Genomic DNA, 19,647 nt, shown 5'->3' with positions numbered 1-19,647 from the left:
CCCCAAAATGCAGTATTTTAATAAAAACCAATGCTTGACACACCCCAAAATTTGTGATTTTAATAATGAAGCTCCCCCAGTACAAGTTTTAGCCCAAAACTGTATTTCCTCTGACTAAAAGTAATTACAGTCAAGGCGTTCTGCAGTGCCCTGGAGATGTAAATATATAGGTTAAACATAGTTAAAATTCCACATCCTACTTAATTGCAGGCATTTTCCACGGAACAAAATGAGCTTTTAATTATTAATAACCATGAACAATGTCACCACCTTTAAACAATAACCCTGGCCTGAGAAAGAGGAATTTCTCCCCAAATTTCCACAGGCACTGAGCGCACGTGGGGGAATAAGAAGCAATTTTGGGAAGTTAATGTGGATTTTGGGGCGATTTTGGAGTGAGCGGGGCCCTGAGCCTCCACCCCCACCTGGGTAGGGATTAAGGAGAGCAATTAGCAGGATTTTTGTGGGGTTGCCAAAGCGCTGGGAGGAACCAGCAGGATCCATGAGAGGGATTCCCGGGATCTGGAAGCGCCAGGAACGGGGAGAGCGCCTGGATCCGGCCGACTCAGCTGAATCATAATGGCTGCATTGCCATTACCTTTCCTGAACAAGGCCAACCTAAACACAGGCAGCTGCCTGGGATTTAGCAGGAGATTTACTGCCCGGAGACCTACAAATCACCACGCCACACACACAGCCCCAGCAACAGCCCCGGATCCCCCCCAGATCTGTGAGTGTTCTGGGATTATTCCTATTAAAAATAAAAAAAAAACCCTCCCAGCGTGGGCAAGCGCGGAGCTTCCCCGAGGCCGAGGGGCCTCCACGCTCCGGCTGCCACCCGGATCCCCTTTCCCTGGGTTTGAGGTTATTAACATCAAACATGTGATCGGCCACATGACAGGCTAAAGGCTAAAAAGGAAAAAAAAAAAATTAAATAAATAAATTTAAGGGAGAAAAAAAAAAAAATCGCTCGGACACATCCAGAGGGGAAAGGGAGAGATGGCAGCACGGTGGGTACACCTCCACGGCCGTGGATTACAACCATTCCTTGGGAAATCGCTGCTTTCCAGTGGGCCGGAATGATGGAAGCCATGGCGGGAGGAGGTTTAATAACGGGGTGATTGTGTAACTTGGAGCCTCCCGGCGAAAGTTGAGGCACCCAGTGGATGTTCCTGGTGCATGGGGACAAGGATGGCACCGGATCAATTAGGGCAGCGAAATGTGCATCCCCCCCCCAGCCTCCTCCTCCTCCTCTTCCCGATCCAGGAGTTTCTCCGCTAACGTATTTCTCTCCTCATTAACTGCTTCGGTGTCTTCTGCTCTTTCCAAAATAGTACCTACTATAACGGGGCCGCAGAGGGGGCCAGCTGGCACCCGCCGCCGGGCATCCGGACACCGAGCAGGGATTTGGGGGAGGAAGGACACGGGGGGCTGGCAGGATGAGGGCAGGCAGGGCTCCCATCCCTCCCTTCCCCCAAACCCTCGGGGGAACCCCAGTTCCACCCAAAGCAGGGGCTCAGCCCCCCAGGCTGGGGGTGAGGATCATCCTGGGGGTGCGATGAGGCCCAGGAGGGGATGGGGATTCCCCCCACTCCCCCAAAAAAAAAAGGGATGTCCCTTGTTGTCACCCTTCCTTGTCACCCCCAGCTGTGCCCACAGGATGGAGGGAGGGGGCTGCATCCTCTTGGACCAGGGTGGGGGCTAAAAATGCCCCCCCAAACCCCTCAGTGCAGGGACCCCCACCAACCAGAGATGCCCCCCCAAACCAAAGCCCCTCTGCAGAGATTTCTGACAGAACAGGGGGTGTCCCCCCAGCCTGACCCCCCCATCAGGGCTCTCCCTTAAGGGCGGCTGTCCCACTGGACCCCCCCTCCCCTCTTTCTTGGGGATGACCCCCCCCAAATCACACTCTCCCCGATTTTACAGCCTTCCCCCAGCCTGGGGGTGCCCCCAATATCCCCCCAGTCAGGGGATAACCCCCCCAAACCAGAGTCCTCCTTAAAGGGGGGTCACCCACCAGAACACCCCCTCCTCACCACTCCAGGCATCCCTGCCTCCCCAGGACCCTCCTTTAACGGGGGTGCCCCCCAAAATCACGCTGCCCCCCCAAAATCACGCTGCTCCCCCCCTTTCTCGGTTCTCCCCCAACCTGGGGACCCCCCCTCAAACCAGGCTCCCCCTCACCCAAACCAGGCATCCCTCTCCGGGTTTCCCCAGCCAGGGGGGCTCTAACCTGGGGACCCCCCCCCAAAAAAAACCAGGCATACCCCCATATATCTGGGGAATATCCCCCTAAAGCAGGCTCCCCCTCCTGCCATATCACGCTCCCTGCCTCTCCTTTCTTCGGGCTCCTCCAACCTGGGGACACCCCAAACGAGCCTCCCTCCTTTCCTCCGGACACCCCACTTTGGACCCTCCCCCCTTTAACCCCCTCCTTTCTGGGGGCTCCCCCACCTTGGCCTCCCCCACAAAATCACGCTCCCCCCCCCTTTTCCCCCAAAACCAGCTGCCCCCCCCACAAACCAAGCACATTCCCCTCGCCTTTCTGGGGGCTGCCCCAATTTGGGGACCCCCCCACCCAAAACCTCCCTCACCCCCCATTTCTCGCGCCCCCCCCCGCGCCCCCCGCGCAGGCAGGGGGCGCCCTCGCCGCCCCCTCACCCTTGACGATGCGCTCGGTGGTCGGCAGCTTGTTGTGGCCGCGCCCGGACATGGTGGCGGCGGCGGCACCGCTCCCCGCCGTGCCCCGCTCCGCTCCCCTCACCCGGAGCGGGGGCCGCGCCGGTGCTCCCGGCGGACCCGCTGGGCTGCCCCGGCGGCGGCGGCTCCGCGGCGGCGCTGCGCTGCGCCCCCCCCAGTGCCGCCCCCGCCGCCGCCGCCACACCGCCCTCCGCCCTCTGCCCCCCCCACCCGCCCGCGCCTGCGCCGCGCCCGCCCCGCCCCGCCCGCCATCTTGGAGGGGAAGGGGGCGTTGCTAAGCAACGGGGGGGCAACATGGCGGCGGCGCTGAGGGGGAGCGCGGGAACGGCGCTGAGGGGGCAACATGGCGGCGGCGCTGAGGGGGAGCGCGGGAACGGCGCTGGGGCTGTTTGGGCACCATCAAGCACAGTTTCACCGGGGCTGTTTGATCAACCCGGGCACAGCTTCGCCGGGGCTGTTTGAGCACCACCGGGAACAGCTTCGTCGGGGGTGTTTGGGCATCACCGAGCACAGCTTCACCGGGGCTGTTCGATCAACCCGGGCACAGCTTCGCTGCTGAGGGAGGAGAGCGCTGGGACCCCACGCTGCCGTGTGGGAAGGGCTGTAAGGATCCGCCAGTGCCATCCCGGGGACGCCTCCCGCTGGCTCGGCCTTGGGCGCTGCCAGGGATCCAGGGGCAGCCACGGATTCTCTGGGAATTCCAGCACAGCTTCTTCTCACCCTCCCAGCCGGGAATTCCTTCCCAATATCCCAGCCCTGCCCTCTGGCAGTGGGAATCCATCCCTTGTCCCCAGTCCCTTTCCCTGCTGAAACACGTCCCACACAAAGCAGACACTGAAATTTCTGAAATTTCAGGGGGCATCACATCAGGGGTTTTAAAATTCCCACGCACACTTTCAGTGTGTTCCATTTGGGAAAAATCCAGGCTGGACATGGAGAAAGGTGCCTGAAAGTCCTTAAGAAAGGACCTTTCCTCCGCAGTATCCCATTTAAACCTCCTCTTTCCCAGTGGGAAGTAATTCCCTGTGTCCTGTCCCTCCATCCCTTGTCCGCAGTCCCTCTCCCTGCTGAAACGCATCCCACACAAAGCAGACACTGAAGTTTCAGGGAGCCTCTTTTAAACTTTTCCATTTGGGAAAAATCCAGGCTGGGCATGGAGAAAGGTGCCTGAAAGTCCTTAAGGAAGGACTTTCCTTCCCAATATCCCATTTAAACCTCTTTCCCAGTTGGAAGCCATTCCCTGTGTCCTGTCCATCCATCCCTTGTCCAAATCCCTCTCCAATTCTCTTGGAGCCCCTTCAGGCCCTGGAAGGGCTCTGAGCTCTCCCTGGATCCTTCCCTTCTCCAGGTGAACATTCCCAGCTCTCCCTGGATCCTTCTTCTCTCCAGGTGAACATTCCCAGCTCTCTCTGGAGCTTTCCCTTCTCCAGGTGAACATTCCCAGCGCTCCCTGGATCCTTCCTCTCTCCAGGTGAACATTCCCAGCTCTCCCTGGATCCTTCCCTTCTCCAGGTGAACATTCCCAGCTCTCCCTGGATCCTTCTTCTCTCCAGAGGAACATTCCCAGCTCTCCATGGATCCTTCCCTTCTCCAGGTGAACATTCCCAGCTCCCCCTGGATCCTTCCCTTCTCCAGGTGAACATTCCCAGCTCTCCATGGATCCTTCCCTTCTCCAGAGGAACATTCCCAGCTCTCTCTGGATCCTTCCCTTCTCCAGGTGAACATTCCCAGCTCTCCCTGGAGCCTTCCCTTCTCCAGGTGAACATTCCCAGCTCTCCCTGGAGCCTTCCCTTCTCCAGGTGAACATTCCCAGCTCTCCCAGCCTGGCTCCAGAGCTGATATTCCTTAGAACATTTTTGAGGAAAAGGAAAAACAGTCGATGTTTTGTTCCTACCACTTGAAGATGAAGGAGGACAGGATTAGGTGGGATTTTGGGAAGGAATTCCTGGCTGTGAGGGTGAGGAGAGGCTGGGATGGAATTCCCAGAGGAGCTGTAGCTGCCCCTGGATCCCTGGCAGTGCCCAAGGCCAGGTCGGAGCAATTTTGGATAGTAAAAGGTGCCCCCTGCACATGGCAGGGGTGGCACTGGATGGGCTTTAACCAACCCAAACCATTCCAGGAATTCCATAATCCCATCCAGCAGCATTTTCTGAGGTAACTCAGCTTTCAGGCATTCAGCAAAACACAAGGATTTTGCAGCAGGAAAGAGCCCTCCCAAAGCCCCCCTAGAAGTGCTGATGAGCAAGTCTGATGCTTGCTGTGACTTTGCTTGCTTAATAAAAACAATAATTAATTTTTTTTTAAATAAAACACCTCAGAATATCAAGATTTGGTTTCTTTAGCTGCAACAGGGTTTTTAAAAACTGAATTTGCTGCTCAGAGTTGGCACATTGAGGGGGTTGGAATAGTGCAGAAAAAGGTAAAAAAGGAGAAGTAGAACAGCAAAGTTTGCCTTTTTTTTTTTTTTTTTTTTCCTAATGGAGGGTAGGAAAACAAGGACACAAACACTGCCAGGAGCTTGGGGACAAATCCAGCATCCCACATCTCCCAGCCAAACCAGAAATAAATTTCAGTTAAATTAAAAAAAAATATATAAAAATATATATAAATAATGAAGGCAGGGTTTTAGGAGCCGCAAAGGTTTTTGGGCAGGCTGGCGGTTGTCAGTGCCACCTCCCGTCAGCCGTGCAGCACTGCACAGCCACGGAAATCCAGCTGGAAAACCGGGATTGCATCACCCTGAAACCCTTTCCCTTGGAAAAATCCTGAGCCAGCAGCGCTGCCACCCCTCCATCCCCCACCTGCAGGGAGGATCTCGCTGCCGGTTTTACAGAATAGATTTTATTTATGGAATTTTACAAACATCTGTACAATTCGCGTGACATTTAACTTAACGCTCTTTGTTTCTCTCCCTACAACACCTGAGTTATAATTGAAATACTGAGATGGAACTTGAGCTCGACGAGGGCAAGGAGACAAAACGGGTGAAAATCCACCAGGAGCTGGGTTTGGGTGGGTTCCCATCCCTCTCCCTCTGGCAGGTGCCAGCCTGCCCGGGGGGAACAGGAGCTCTCCTTGGTGGCAGGGCAGCCTCATTTCTCACCCCCAGCCCCAAATCTCCAGTTTGCAGATTTCTCAGCAGACAGGGATAAAGTGGAAAGGAGAAGACGGCGGAGTCGTGATGCCCACAGTGAATCCTGCCAGCTCTGAGGACGCCGAGCCCTGCACTCTGCCACTGCCAGGCACAGTCCAGAGGGGACAAAGCCCCCACGTCCCCCTGTCCTCCCCCGTGGAGGCTTCTCCAGCCTCCTGTGCCCTGCCAGACACACGGTGCTTCCCAAGTAAGTCCTTCCTGGAAAGAGGGGAGAGGAGAGAGGAGAGAGGAGGGGGGAGAGGAGAGGAGAGGAGAGGAGAGGAGAGGAGAGGAGAGGAGAGGAGAGGAGAGGAGAGGAGAGGAGAGGAGAGGAGAGGAGAGGAGAGGAGAGGAGAGGAGAGGAGAGGAGAGGAGAGGAGAGGAGAGGAGAGGAGAGGAGAGGAGAGGAGAGGAGAGGAGAGGAGAGGAGAGGAGAGGAGAGGGGAGGGGAGGGGAGGGGAGGGGAGGGGAGGGGAGGGGAGGGGAGGGGAGGGGAGGGGAGGGGAGGGGAGGGGAGGGGAGGGGAGGGGAGGGGAGGGGAGGGGAGGGGAGGGGAGGGGAGGGGAGGGGAGGGGAGGGGAGGGGAGGGGAGGGGAGGGGAGGGGAGGGGAGGGGAGGGGAGGGGAGGGGAGAGGAGAGGAGAGGAGAGGAGAGGAGAGGAGAGGAGAGGAGAGGAGAGGAGAGGAGAGGAGAGGAGAGGAGAGGAGAGGAGAGGAGAGGAGAGGAGAGGAGAGGAGAGGAGAGGAGAGGAGAGGAGAGGAGAGGAGAGGAGAGGAGAGGAGAGGAGAGGAGAGGAGAGGAGAGGAGAGGAGAGGAGAGGAGAGGAGAGGAGAGGAGAGGTGGCACCTGTGCCAGTGCAAGGACTCAGATTTTCCACGCTGTGTCAGCTGGGGCTGTGGCTCTCTCAAGCAAGGAAAAAGTGTTTCCAACGCCCCTTTGGTCCTGGGACTGCAGCACAGGGAATGCCTGCGAGGTGATGAACGACTGCCCCAGCCAGCGCAGGCCCTGCTCTGCCCCAGTGGGAAAAGTGACTTTTGGTGACAATCCACAAAGGACACCACACGGGACAAAGCCAAGTCTCTCATTGAGGGAATCACCCGAGGACCGTGCAGCACCTTCGGGTGAAGGGTGATCCCAGAAAGGCTCCCTGCTCCTCCAGAAGTTGATATTTATGTTTTGGGGTGTAGGACAAAGCCAAGAGCCGGGGGATGCTGAGGGGACAAATGGCCAGACTACAAAAGCCACCGAGAGTGCAGGTGATGATCCACGAGGATCCTGGCAGTGCCAGAGGCCACGGGCTTGGTGAAGCTGTTGGGAGCTTAGGAAGAACATCACCCAGCTGGGAACTACAGAATTCAGGGATTACAGCGACCCAGCCAGGGTACAACGCTGCCAGGGGTGCTGAGCCTGTGCCAGGGCCCTCTGCCCTGAGATGGGCAGGAATAATACCTGGCACAGCCTCAGGTTTGCTTTCCTCAGAGGGCAAAGGGAAGGTGTGGGAGCCTCAGCTCCAGCACGGTGCCACCACCCTGTGAACACCCCGCACACCTGCACAGGTGGGCAGCAAAGGAAGACACCTCACAAACACTTCCAAAGCACCTGCACCTCTCCTCCATCCCAATCCAGCGCCAAACCACGAGGGATTCCCCTGAATCCCCACGGCCACAAGCTCACACCAGCTACAGGATGAGGGGTCTGAGGGCAAAAGGGGTGCGAGGGAACCTCAAGCAACAGGGCTGGGGTGGGCAATCTTATCAATATGATAATAAGTAATTCACCTAGTGAATCTGGGGAACGCCAGCCCGGAGGCAGAGCTGGGAAGTGCCTGGAGCACCCTTCTCTGGCTACTCCCTACGGCTGGGAACACGCAACCTGAAGAGGTTCACAGTCTGAGTTTTGCTTTTAAAAACACCCCCTACCCCACCCTGAACCTTAGGATCCTGGGTGTCCCCGTGAGCTCGGACACAGCCTGAGGAGAAATCCCTGGGCAGGGCTCTGCTCTCATCCCCTTCTGAGCAGCCTCACGGAGGAGGAGGAGGAGGAGGAGGAGGAGGAGCTGGGGCTCGCCCCTGATTCCAGCAGCATGGACTGAAGGGGGGTCAGGCCATCCAGGCAGGCTTTTCCAGCAGCCCAAGTGTCACTCCAACCCAGTTTGGTGTCCTCTGCTGTGAGCACTGACACCCAAAATGTGCTTTAAAACCCCTGCCCTCTTCACCCAGCTCTCGCCAGGGCATTGTCCAGGCTGAAACGGAGCAGAAGCGGTCGGGTGATGGTGACATCGTGAACCTCCTCATCCTCGGGGAGTTCTGGCTGTGGGGAAGGCTCTGAGAAGGGTCTGTCCCTGTCTGTCCCCATCACACACCCCCAGAGGGGCCAGGACAGCCTCATGTCCCACAAGAGGAGCAGCACGGCTGCAGCAGCTCCTGTCTCCCCATTCCATCCTTCCTGGGAGAGGCGAGGAGAGAAGGGATGTGACACTGGATAAAGTCAGGTCAGTCCTATGGGAAGGGGAATTCCACTCCCCTCAGCCTTAAACCGGGAGAAAAAAAATCCATGGAATAGCTTTCAAAGCAATGTCTCTCCTGTAGTGTGACGTCAGTGCCTGCACAGGTACCGTCGTATGTTTGCAGCAGGAAAAGGAAAGAAAAAAACCAAAAAAAAAAAAAGAAAAAACCTTTCCCTCCCCACCCCCCCCAAAAAAAAAAACATTGAAAAATTGGATCAGGGCTGCAGCTCGGGCTGGTCCTACCCTATCTGGATCTGCCCCGAGTACATGGTGAGCAGCACCATGATGGTGAAGCCCGTGAGCAGCCCCGCGTTCTGGATGGCGAAGGTGATCAGGGCGCTGCCGTTCTGCTCGTCCTCCCGGCTCACCTCGTTCATCTCCGGGAACTGCAGCGGGGAAAACGTCGGGGTGGCAGGGCTCAGTGACAGCCCCATCCCCTCCTCCAGCAAACATCCACCAGCCTCCCACCCCGGGGGATTTCAGCCAAGGCAAAGCACGGCAGAGATACCTGCGTGTGCCGGGGGGACGGAGCGAACCCCGCCGTGCCTGCAGGCTGAGGGCAAGCAGAGCTTTTCCCAGGGGAAAAATCCCAGGGCTCAGGGTTCTAGGCTCAGGATTTGGGGCTCAGGATTTACCATGTCAGCCAGGGCTATGTACAGGAACATCCCTCCAGCCAGGGCGAAGATCCAGTTGGCAGAGAAGTGGCTGCCGGCCACGATGCCAAAGGCCAGGCCCACGTAGCAGCAGCAGGCGGAGATGAAGTTGAAGAAGAGCGCCTGGCGAATGGTCATGCCAGCATTCAGCAGGATCACAAAGTCCCCTGGGGCAGGAGAAGATGGGAGGATGAGGAGGGAAAGGCTGTCAGCAGGGACAGCACCAACTCGAACCCATAAAAACCTGGAATATCCCGAGTTGGAAGGGGTACAGAGATCAGAGTCCAGCCCCTGGAGTGCACAGAGCACCCCGAACATCACAGCATGGCCCAGCTCAAAAGTGGGCTCCCTGTGGCTGCCAGCTGGGCACTGACCATCACACTGCCCCTGAATTTGGACATTGACACCCAAACCTGCCTCTCCTTCACTGATCTCTCCACAAAATTCAGACATTCACACTCAAACCTATGCTCCCCCTCATCTGTCCCTAAATTTGGACATTCACACCCAAATACACCTCTCCTTCACTGATCTCTCCACAAAATTCAGACATTCACACCCAAATCCACCTCCCTCCTCATCTGCCCCTAAATTTGGACATTCACACCCAAATCCACCTCTCCTTCACTGATCTCTCCACAAAATTCAGACATTCACACCCAAACCTATGCTCCCCCTCATCTGTCCCTAAACTTGGACATTCACAACCAAATCCACCTCTCCTTCATTGATCTATCCACGAAATTCAGACATTCACACCCAAATCCACCTCCCTCCTCATCTGTCCCTAAATTTGGACATTCACACCCAAATCCACCTCTCCTTCACTGATCTCTCCACAAAATTCAGACATTCACACCCAAACCTATGCTCCCCCTCATCTGTCCCTAAACTTGGACATTCACACCCAAATCCACCTCTCCTTCATTGATCTATCCACGAAATTCAGACATTCACACCCAAATCCACCTCCCTCCTCATCTGTCCCTAAATTTGGACATTCACATCCAAATCCACCTCCCTCCTCATCTGTCCCTAAAATTGGACATTCACACTCAAATCCACCTCTCCTTCACTGATCTCTCCATAAAATTCAGACATTCACACTCAAATCCACCTCCCACCTCGTCTGCCCCTAAATTTGGACATTCACACCCAAACCTGCCTCTCCTTCACTGATCTCTCCACTAAATTCAGACATTCACACCCAAACCTGCCTCTCCTTCACTGATCTCTCCACTAAATTCAGACATTCACACCCAAATCCACCTCCCACCTCGTCTGCCCCTAAATTTGGACATTCCCACCCAAACCTGCCTCCCACACGCTGACCACAGCACCATCCCTAAACCCACACACTCCCACCCAAACCCGCCTCCCCTCCACTGACCACTCCAAACCCAGACACTCCCACCCAAACCCGCCTCCCCCCTCCCAAACCGACGAAGTGCTGAGGGTTTTTTTCTTTTTTTTGCCTTCAGATGCCTCCACCTAATTTTAAACCTCAGACATCATATCACCTCGTTATTTTTAGAGCGGCGATTACTCAGAGCAGTTTACAGCCCTCCCTCTCCCCGCTCTCTGCGACTCCACTGTTTATTCCACCCCAAATCCGCCTTTTTGGATGGACAAAGGATGCCGAGCGAGCAGGGGCAGAGCCCAGGAGCCCCATACCCAGCTCGTGTGGGAATTCCTCGCAGAGTATGGCCACGGAGGTGCTGATCCCTTGGAAGACGGACACGGTGAAGGAGGCGCCGATGGCCAGGCCGTCGATGAAGTTGTGGAGCCCGTCGCTGAGCGTGATCATCCAGGCCAGCGTCCCGATGTCCGAGTACCTCACCTCCTTCAGCCAGTAGCACGCGCTCTGCGAGGCCTGCAGGTCCTGCCAGGGCACCCCAAAATGGAGCCAGCACCCAAAGGGGGTCACTGATCCCTCCCTCAGATGGAAACCCACCCCGCTAATCATTAAACCCGCACGGCGGAGCCGTCTGCTCCCGCCGCGCGCGGAGAATTTGGGCTGCAAAACTGGTTTTGATTGATTTTGCCAGCGTGCCACGGGATGAGGCGCTCACCTGGACAGAGAGGGAGCCCACCACGGCCTTCTCCTCCCCGGAGGGGGGTTTGCACTCCAGGTCGCTGGTGATGTGTGGGATCATGTGGTCCAGGTCTCCGTTCTGCAGCTTCTCCGTGACCCCCTCCTCCTGGTCCTTCTTGGAGGGCAGAGCCTCGGGGCCGTAGTGGCTGTGCCCGTGGTGGTGCTGAGGGATCGGGGCATTCAGGGCTCTCAGTCATCCCGATATTCCTGCTCTTTCCTGCCCCGCTACCCTGAAATTCCTGCTCTTTCCTGCCCTGCCATCCTGATATTCCTGCTCTTTCCTGCCCCGCTACCCTGAAATTCCTGCTCTTTCTCACCCCTCCATCCCAATATTCCTGCTGTTTCCCATCCTGCCACGCTGATATTCCTGCTCTTTCCTGCCCTGCCATCCCGACATTCCTGCTCTTTCCTGCCCCGCTACCCTGAAATTCCTGCTCTTTCCCACCCTGCTATCCCAATATTCCTGCTCTTTCCCCTGCCCCGCTATCCTGAAATTCCTGCTGTTTCCCACCCCTCCATTTTGAAATTCCCACTGTTTCCCACCCCTCCATCCCGAAATTCCTGCTGTTTCCCACCCCTCCATCCCAATATCCCTTCTTTTTTCATCCTGCCATCCCAATATTCCCACTGTTTCCCACCCCTCCATTCTGCAATTCCTGCTGTTTCCCACCCCTCCATCCCAATATCCCTGCTGTTTCCCATCCTGCCATCCTGATATCCCTGCTGTTTCCCACCCCTCCATCCCGAAATTCCTGTTTCCCACCCCTCCATCCTGAAATTCCTGCTGTTTCCCACCCCGCCATCCCCTGCTCCACCTCACCTGGTCCTTCTGCTTCAGGAGCATCTTCAGGATCTTCTCCGTGAAGAAGAAGAGGTAGAAGCCCCCGAACACCACAGCGGATTTGGAGACGTAATAATCTTCCTGAGGGTTGAATCCGAACGCCTGCAGGCAGGAGGGGACCCGGGAGAGGATGAGGAGCAGGCCCTGGCAGTGTCCTTCCTCTGCCTTTGCCCCTGGGGTGACACCGCAGGGGTGACACAGCTCTGAGCTCTCTCTGAGGAGCTGCTGCTTTGGGGACAAGCTCAGGAAACACCTTTGTGCACCTGGAGTCTCCCTCATTCCCTCCTCCAGGGATGCCAAAACCAGGCTCCTCTCTGCAGTGGGGACCTGCCTCCAAGGGCTGGAAAAAGCCAAAAAAGGCGATAAAACAACGATTCTCTGCTTGAAGCAGACCAGGGATCTCCCTGGAGCCATTCCAGCTCCGAGGGGCTTCCAGCCCTCCATACCTCGCTCTGGCCTTCCCCTTCTCCAGCCAGAGAGAGAAACAGCCCCAGAAAAAGAGAGAGAGAAAAGCACGGACCCGCCAGTCCTCTCCCTACCTCGGGAATGAGCTGGAAGAGGGCGTTGGAGTAGAGAGTTCCAATCGCCAGAGCTATGAAGTAGAGGAGCAGCCGCTTGTAAAAGGTCTTCTTCATGAAGGGCACCACGCTGGCTCCCACCAGCGAGCACAGGGAGATGACGGAGACGCAGAGGAAACCGTAACCCCAGACTGGCAGAGCCAAACCCACCCCGGGAGACACGGGGAGACACGGGAGAAGGGACGAGATCAACGTGGGGATGGGCGGGGAAGGAATCCACACCGACAGCACAGAGAGAAGAGGAGGGAGAGAAGAGGACATTCATTAGTGATTCTTGTTCATCAAGGGCGAGCCCGGCGCTCGGCGGCTGTGGGAAAGTTTGGCGAGCTCGGCTGAGTTCTGGTAGCCAGGTTGTGGCCCAGCCAGCCCCCAGCTCTGCTCCCTGGGTCGTTCCCAAGCCACGGAGCGCCCGGGACCCCGAGCACCTCGTATGCTCCAGCCCCGTCCTGCAGCCGGTCCCTGCCCGGCACCCGGCGGGGCTGGAGCGTACCCCTGGCATCTCAATTCCTGCCAGATCAGCAATCAGAGGCGCTTGTTTTTGATATCCAGCAAATAAAAGTTGCAGTTCTGGAGCTGAAAAGCTTGGAAAAACATCCCACTGCCAGCACGGATGAAGCGTTCGCCGCCTGGCAGCAAGCGGGCAACGCCAGGGGGAAAAACCCCACTGGAATTTGAAGGTTGGATGTGCCCAAATCCAACTCATCCTCTGAGGAGGCGCCTGGACCACGTTCCAAAGGTTTCCAATCCAGGTGGATTTGCTCAGCCCCAGAATTGCGCAATTACAACACAATTAATTTGCGATATTTCTGTCGGTCCCATCAGAGCACCAGGAAACCTCATGGAAGCCAGAACCCTTGTGGGAACATTGGGCTGGGAAATCAGGTAGGGGGGGAAAAAAAACAGGCAATTAAAATGATTTGTAGAAGTTGGCTGATTCCAGAGAAAGCCACTGCTTCTCTAGGCTGTTCTCTGTGCTTTTATATGGATATTTGATTATATTTCCATGGATATTTCACATTTTTTCCCCTCTGGCTCACGCCAGTACTGCTGCCAGAAGCGTGGCCGAGCGTATAACGCCGAGGGATAAACTCCTGGAGACGCAGAGCAGGAGCAAACAGCTTCTCCCAGCACATTCCCACTGCTCGTGGGCAGGGATGGAGGACATGGAGGATTTCCTGGTGCTCATAGGGGTGAGAAAAGCCCTGCGGAGCCCCTTGAGCCAAGCCCTGAGCCTCGGGTGACGAGGGGTCGGATGGATTCGGCGGGGTGGAGGCAGAGAAGGGCGCCCACGGAGCCGCCCCCGGAGACGGGAGGGAGGCAGGGACGTTCTACCGCACCTCTGGGATGAGCTGGAAGAGCGCGTTAGAGAGCAGCGTGCCGATGGAGAGCGCGATGAAAAACAGCAGCACCCGGCTGAAAAAGGCCTTCTGGGAGCACGGGACGATGAGGACTCCGAGCAGGGAGGCCACGTTAATCATGGACACACTGAGAAAACCAAAGCCCCACGCTGCGGAACGAGAAGAAACGAGGGCCAGACATTACCGAGGCTCTCGGCGAGCCCGCACCCGGGCGGGTGGGGATGGCTGGCTCCGGGGCTGCTCCAGCTGCCACAAAACCGTCGTGTTCGGTGCAGGCAAGGTGGGAATGAAGCCACGGGGTTCCTTGGAAAAGGTTTTTATTCCCTTTTCAAGGTTTTCCCGAGCCGGCCGCAGCGTGGGACGGCTGATCCAAGACCTCGGGCACCGTCGGGAGCTGGCCGGTGGCTGGAGGCCGGCGGGACCCTCCGGGTCACCCCCTCCCACCCCGGGGAACCCACAGCAGAGCCCCCTCCTCATCCAGCTCATCCTCCTCATCCCGGAGGCACGGAGGTTATCCCGGCAAAAGCAAACCACAGCGAGGGAAACTGGGCTCCCAGCTGCTGGAGGCAGGGAATTCCCAGGAGTGGGAAGTGGCTGTTCCTCACTCCCCAGGCTCCGTGCCCAGGACCCAGCACCCCGATTACCTTCAGCAGAGCTGGGCCTGCTCTCCTCTGTCTGCTCATTCTCCTCGTTCTCCAGGTTTTCGGAGGCGCACGCCCCCGACTCCAGCTGCTGCAGGATGGTGGGGCAGAACTCCTTGAACTCGCTGTGCCCCACAGGGGAGCCCTCGCTCAGGTTGTGGATGGCAAAAAGCTCCACGGAGCTGAAGCACTGCGGGAGGGAAGGGACAGAAAGGCGCCGTGAGATTCCCACAGCTCCGCAAGGAGATTTCGGGAACCCGCAGGGAAGTTTTGGGTGCCCACGGGGAGGGTTTGTTGGGGTTTGGGGGTCGCCCTCCTTACGCGGGAAAGGTTGAGGCGCTGCTGAGGTGTTTGGGAGCCATTGGCGTGTCCCACTCCCACATCCAGGTGGTTCAGCAGGGCCTTGAGCTGCTTCAGGCTCAAGGTTTGGCTGTCCCCGTAGCGCTGGAGCAGATCCTGCAGGAAGGAGGCGGCCGAGACGCCCGCCCGGACCCGCGGGCAGGGCAGGAGGCAGAGCAGCAGGAGCAGGCAGCAGCTCCGGGGGCCAGCGCTGGGGATCATGGTGCCTCTGCGATGCTGAGAGAAAAACCACATTGCTTTGCTGCCTTTGGCATTCCCAGCGCTCCGAAACCACGGCTCCTCCGCCCCACCGACGGGTTTACCCGCAGGGAAAAGGGGGAGCAGCGAGGTGGAGTGAAAAGTTAACACTTAAATTTAGATTTAAGTGAAACGCGCTACTTTCAGCTTGCTAAATCTGCTGTTTAGTCCAGTGGCTGCAGCCCAGAACTACCCCAGCTAAAGAAAAAGAATGCAAATTTCTATACTAAATACAAATATATACTACAAATATATATTACAAATATATATATTACAAATGCTAAAAAATAAGAAATAAAGACGCCTTAGACCTTAAAACAGGCAAGGCAGAGTGACCCAAGAGTTCTTTCTATACTTTCTAACAAAAACTGAATACAAGAGTAGCTAGCTGTAAAATCAGCAAAATGAATATGCATTAACCTATTATGAAGTTCTATACATGGAAAAATTAGTAAGAGTAATAAAAAAAGACCAAGAGTTCTCAAAAGTACGCATGCACATTAAAAAACAATAAGTCCTAACACGCGTCCACAGCGCTGCGAATAAACAAACCCATTCCCTACGAATCTTGATGAAAATTATAAAGTTGAATTTTTCATCCACGTTCCAACAGCACTGCCAGCACCCAGATCCTGGGGAGGATCCTGCATTTTTCCATGATTTTTCCATGCAAAACCACCCCCCTCCTCCTCCTCCTGCACCACCCCGAGCCCCTCACTCACTGCCAGGACACGGCTCCAGCTCCGCAGCGCCTCGGGGACCCTGGGAGGAGCAGGAATGGTGGGGAAGGTGACAAAAATCCAGCTGTGCCGGCCCCAAATCCAGCTGTGCGTGTGTTGGGGGGTGAGGAGTCAGGCCCCAGCCCTGGCCACGCGTGGGTGCCCCGGGTGTCACCGGGGCTGGGACACAAAACCTCGATGGCAGAGGAGCACGGGAGCCCCGGGGACAGAGGTGGCTTGTTCGTTAGGTTATAATTTAACCAGGATAATTACCATGAACCCGGCGCTGCCCCGTTTCACTGGAGGTGCCTTTATGGTGTTTGCCCAGAATCAATCCTTGCCCTCTCTGGCCCTTCCATATGGGCTGGGAATTGATAAAAGAGGGGCGGCACAACTCCGGGGTGCAAAGGAAGGGGTTTGGGGAGAGGAGGGGAGGCCAGGCACGACCTGCACGTCCTCCACCCTGGGAGGCACCAAGAGCCCGGAGCTCTGGATGCATTCCCGGGGAAGATTCCCTGAAAGGTGGATGGCAAATTTGGGATTGGCCAGGAGAAAATAACCCTCAAAAATGTCATCCAGGACCCTCTAAAATCCCATGCAGGATCCCCAAAAATCCCACGTGGGATCCCCAAAAAATCTCACCCGGGATGCCCAAAAAATCTCAGCCGTGAACGCCAAAAATCCCATCCAGGATCCCCCAAAAATCCCACCCAGGACCCCCAAAAAATGAACAGGGGCCCTCAAAAATCCCACCCGGGACCCTCAAAAATCCCATCCAGAACCCTCAAAAATCTCATCCAGGACCCTCTAAAATCCCACCTGGGATCCACAAAAATCTCACCTGGGACCCCCAAAAATCCCACCCAGGACTCCCAAAAATCCCATGTGGGACCCCCAAAAATCCCACCAGGGAAGCCCTAAAAAATCCCAACCGGCACTCCAAAATATCTCACCCGGGACCCCCAAAAATCCCACATGGGACCCCCTAAAAAAATCCCACCTGGGACCTCCAAAAATCCCATCCAGGGCATCCTAAAAAATCCTACCCAGGACCCCCAAAAATCCCACCCGGGACTCCCAAAAATCCCACCCAGGACCCCCAAAAAAATCTCATCCAGGGCCCCCAAAAATCCCATCCAGGATCCCCAAAAAAATCTCACTCCTGATCCCCCTGGAGAGGCTCCCGAGCCAGCCCTGGGCACCCCACGGTGCCAGGCCTGTGCTGACACCTCACAGGCTCCAATCTCCTCCAAAAACCAGGACATTTTTGAAGCCCGGCCAAGCAATTGTTCCAAAAATAACCTCGGGACCAAGATTTCCACCCCGAGGGGCTGCCGGGGAACCCACTCCCCACCCGGGACCCCAGCGGCCCTGAAGGCTCCCGCATTCCCACAGGTTTTACCAGCTTCCCAGCACTTTGTGAGCTTTGTTCTCCGGGAGCTTTGAGCCTTCTCCTGCCAGGGCTTAGCTCAGATGCTTTGACTTAACCCCTCTCCACCCAAAACCAGCGAGGGAGCCCGTCCACAGGGGTGCTGCTGCTGGGTGGGGGGACCCCAGGGACCTCTCCAGCATCCCCCAGACCCTTCCTCTGCCTCGCTACGCCAAGCCACCCTTCCAGCTGGCTCCTCCTGGGCTCCGAGGGCCATCCAGGCTGCCGGTGACTCCCAAAGGTGCTGGCACAAAGCCCAACGTGCCAAAGGTTCGTCCCGGCTGGCCGCCCTTTCCAGCCGGGTGCTCCCCAAATCCCCGGTGCCACCGGGACCGTCCCGCTGCCCGCACAGCGGCCCGTGCCAAGGCACGCAGCTCTCTCCGATGCCAAAACCCCTGGCGGGGGTTTCTTCCCAAGCCGGGCCGAGCAGGATTTACCCGGGGTGGAAAACCGGACCTCAACCATCCCCTGCCGCCGGAGGAAAGGCGGGGAGCGGGCAGAGCCGGAGCCGCACGGGCTCGCTCCGTTTTAGGGCAAACCGAGGTGCAGGAGCCGCCCCTGCGGGACGGAGGAGCCCCAAGAGGAGCATCCCGGGGCGAGGCAGGAGGGTGCCGGGCACACCCAGCCCAGCATCCCGCGACGAAGGGGATGCGGCGAACACCAAAGAGCGCCGAGCCTCGCCATCCCCAGCGCCAGCTGCGGTTCCCCCCGGAGCCCCCCGGTGTCCTGCCCGCTGCCTCCAAGGGCGTCCTCGCACCCCGGAGCCCGGAGCCCGGAGCCAGCGCCTGACCTACTTTATCGCGGCTCGGGATGGGGCAGGGAGCGATGCCACCACGCCAGCACAACGCAGCTGCCAACCGGGCGAAGCCTGCGCAGGGTTCATCCGTCCCGCACGCCCCCCCCATCCCCGGCTCGGAGCTGGAAGGCGACGCCGGGAATAAAAACCGCTGGCACAGCCCAGCACGGCCCCGGAGACGTCAGCCCGGCGCCAGCGCTTCCCGGGATCCCGCGCACCGACAGCCGGCTGCCGCACACCGGGGGGGACGGGGCCGGTGGGACCCCCAAATTCCATCCCCCGGGGCGCTCGGAGACTCGGAGGGAGCCCAGCCCCCGGAGGGTTCCGCGCCCGGGGCTGGCGGCGGGGCCGTTCCTGGGTCACCGACACGCTCCCGGCAGCGTCCGGTCCCTCCTTTGCCCGTGATCCCGGGGCGGGCAGCGGGAGATCCCCCGGGCATCGCACCCCGCAGGGACCCCCCAGTCCTGCCCGGTGCCCCCCTGACCGCAGCTGCTGCTGTGGCCCGGCCCCATCTCACCCTTCTCCCCATCCCGCCGCCGCTGCCTGGCCCCAGACCTTCCACTGGCGCTGCCAGACCCCACAGCTGGACCCTGCGCCCCAAAACCGAACCCTGCGCCCCATAACAGCATCCTGCACCTCTACCCGCACCCTCCCCTGCCCCAGGCCCCAGTGGCTGTCCCAAAACCAGCCCCCGTGGCTGCCCCCAGGCCCTGGGACCGGCCCCAAAGCCAAACCAGCCGCTCCGCGCATCCTGCATCCCTCCCTGCATCCCCCATCCCCATCCGGGGCTCGGGGCCGGCCCCGGCCCGCTCCCCCCGCTCCGCTGCCTCGCTCCCCGCGGGGCCCGTGCCCGCAGCCGGTTCCCCGTCGCACGGCAGCGGTGCCGTGCCTATCCCGTGCCTGTCCCGGTCTATCCCGGTTTATCCCGCTCCGTCCCGGTCCTACCTCCGCTCCCGCTCCCGCCGCCGCCGCTCGGGGCCGCGCAGCGCGCACGCGCGGCCGCCGGCACGGGGAGCGCCCCCATTGGCTGCCGCGGCCTCGGCCACGCCCCCTCTCGTAGCAGGCCACGCCCCCTCCGCACCAGGCCACGCCCCCCCGCGGCGCAGCGCGGGGACCCCAAAAATCGCACCGGGACCCCCAAAAAATCCCACCCAGCGACCCCAAAAATCCCACCCAGGATCCCCCAAAAATTCCACCCGGATCCCCAAAAAAATCTCACCCGGTATCCCCAAAAATCCCATCCAGGGTCCCCAAAAAAATCCCATCCAGGACCCCCAAAAATCTCATCCAGGACCGCCAAAAATTTCACCTGGAATCCCCAAAAATCTCATCCAGAATCCCCAAAAATCGCACCCGGGATCCCCAAAAATCCCATCCAGGGTCCCCAAAAAAATCCCATCCAGGACCCCCAAAAATCTCATCCAGGACCGCCAAAAATTTCACCTGGAATCCCCAAAAATCTCATCCAGAATCCCCAAAAATCGCACCCGGGATCCCCAAAAATCCCATCCAGGGTGCCCAAAAAAATCCCATCCAGGACCCCCAAAAATCTCATCCAGGACCGCCAAAAATTTCACCTGGAATCCCCAAAAATCTCATCC

At 58.0% G+C, this 19,647-nt stretch overlaps 2 protein-coding genes across 9 annotated transcripts in view; both read right to left on the bottom strand.

Annotated features, from left to right (window-relative positions):
* Positions 1 to 2,821, bottom strand: part of PPP3CC (protein phosphatase 3 catalytic subunit gamma) — a 40,616-nt gene extending 37,795 nt beyond the window's left edge. For all 5 annotated transcript variants that reach the window (XM_085559175.1, XM_085559176.1, XM_077789250.2 and 2 more), the window contains exon 1: positions 2,662 to 2,821. In XM_085559175.1, coding sequence (XP_085415301.1) covers positions 2,662 to 2,713 — 52 coding nt within the window. In that variant the 5' untranslated portion in view covers positions 2,714 to 2,821. The remainder of the gene's footprint in view (positions 1 to 2,661) is intronic.
* Positions 2,822 to 6,449: 3,628 nt separating this feature from the next.
* Positions 6,450 to 19,038, bottom strand: SLC39A14 (solute carrier family 39 member 14). Of its 4 annotated transcripts, none has more exons than XM_021546749.3 (9): positions 18,992 to 19,038; positions 14,827 to 15,081; positions 14,509 to 14,695; positions 12,468 to 12,637; positions 11,908 to 12,030; positions 11,065 to 11,250; positions 10,667 to 10,874; positions 8,975 to 9,159; positions 6,450 to 8,725 (listed from the first exon to the last, which is right to left on the bottom strand). In XM_021546749.3, the coding sequence occupies exons 2-9, from the start codon at positions 15,064 to 15,066 to the stop codon at positions 8,579 to 8,581; spliced, it is 1,446 nt and encodes a 481-aa protein (XP_021402424.1). In that variant the 5' UTR covers positions 15,067 to 15,081; positions 18,992 to 19,038; the 3' UTR covers positions 6,450 to 8,578. The 4 variants fall into 4 exon arrangements, with proteins under 4 accessions (XP_021402424.1, XP_021402421.2, XP_085415304.1 ...); XM_021546746.4 differs by lacking the exons at positions 12,468 to 12,637; positions 18,992 to 19,038 and adding exons at positions 13,844 to 14,013; positions 15,825 to 17,842; XM_085559178.1 differs by lacking the exon at positions 18,992 to 19,038 and adding an exon at positions 15,825 to 17,806.
* Between the last annotated feature and the right edge of the window lie 609 nt (positions 19,039 to 19,647).

Source organism: Lonchura striata, chromosome 22, assembly GCF_050655825.1.
Source record: "Lonchura striata isolate lonStrDom1 chromosome 22, ASM5065582v1, whole genome shotgun sequence".
In the NCBI taxonomy this organism is placed as follows: Eukaryota; Metazoa; Chordata; class Aves; order Passeriformes; family Estrildidae; genus Lonchura; species Lonchura striata.
This window is presented reverse-complemented; position numbering and strand designations above follow the sequence as displayed.

Coding starts and splice junctions, on each gene's coding strand:
- SLC39A14 (XM_085559177.1), bottom strand. CDS start 15,099: ATGTGGTTTTTCTCTCAGCATCGCAGAGGCACCATGATCCCCAGCGCT. Junction 14,696..14,826: donor AGCGCCTCAACCTTTCCCGC/GTAAGGAGGGCG, acceptor TCCCTCCCGCAG/TGCTTCAGCTCCGTGGAGCT. Junction 10,875..11,064: donor TGGGCTCCCTCTCTGTCCAG/GTGAGCGCCTCA, acceptor GTGCCCTGGCAG/GACCTGCAGGCCTCGCAGAG.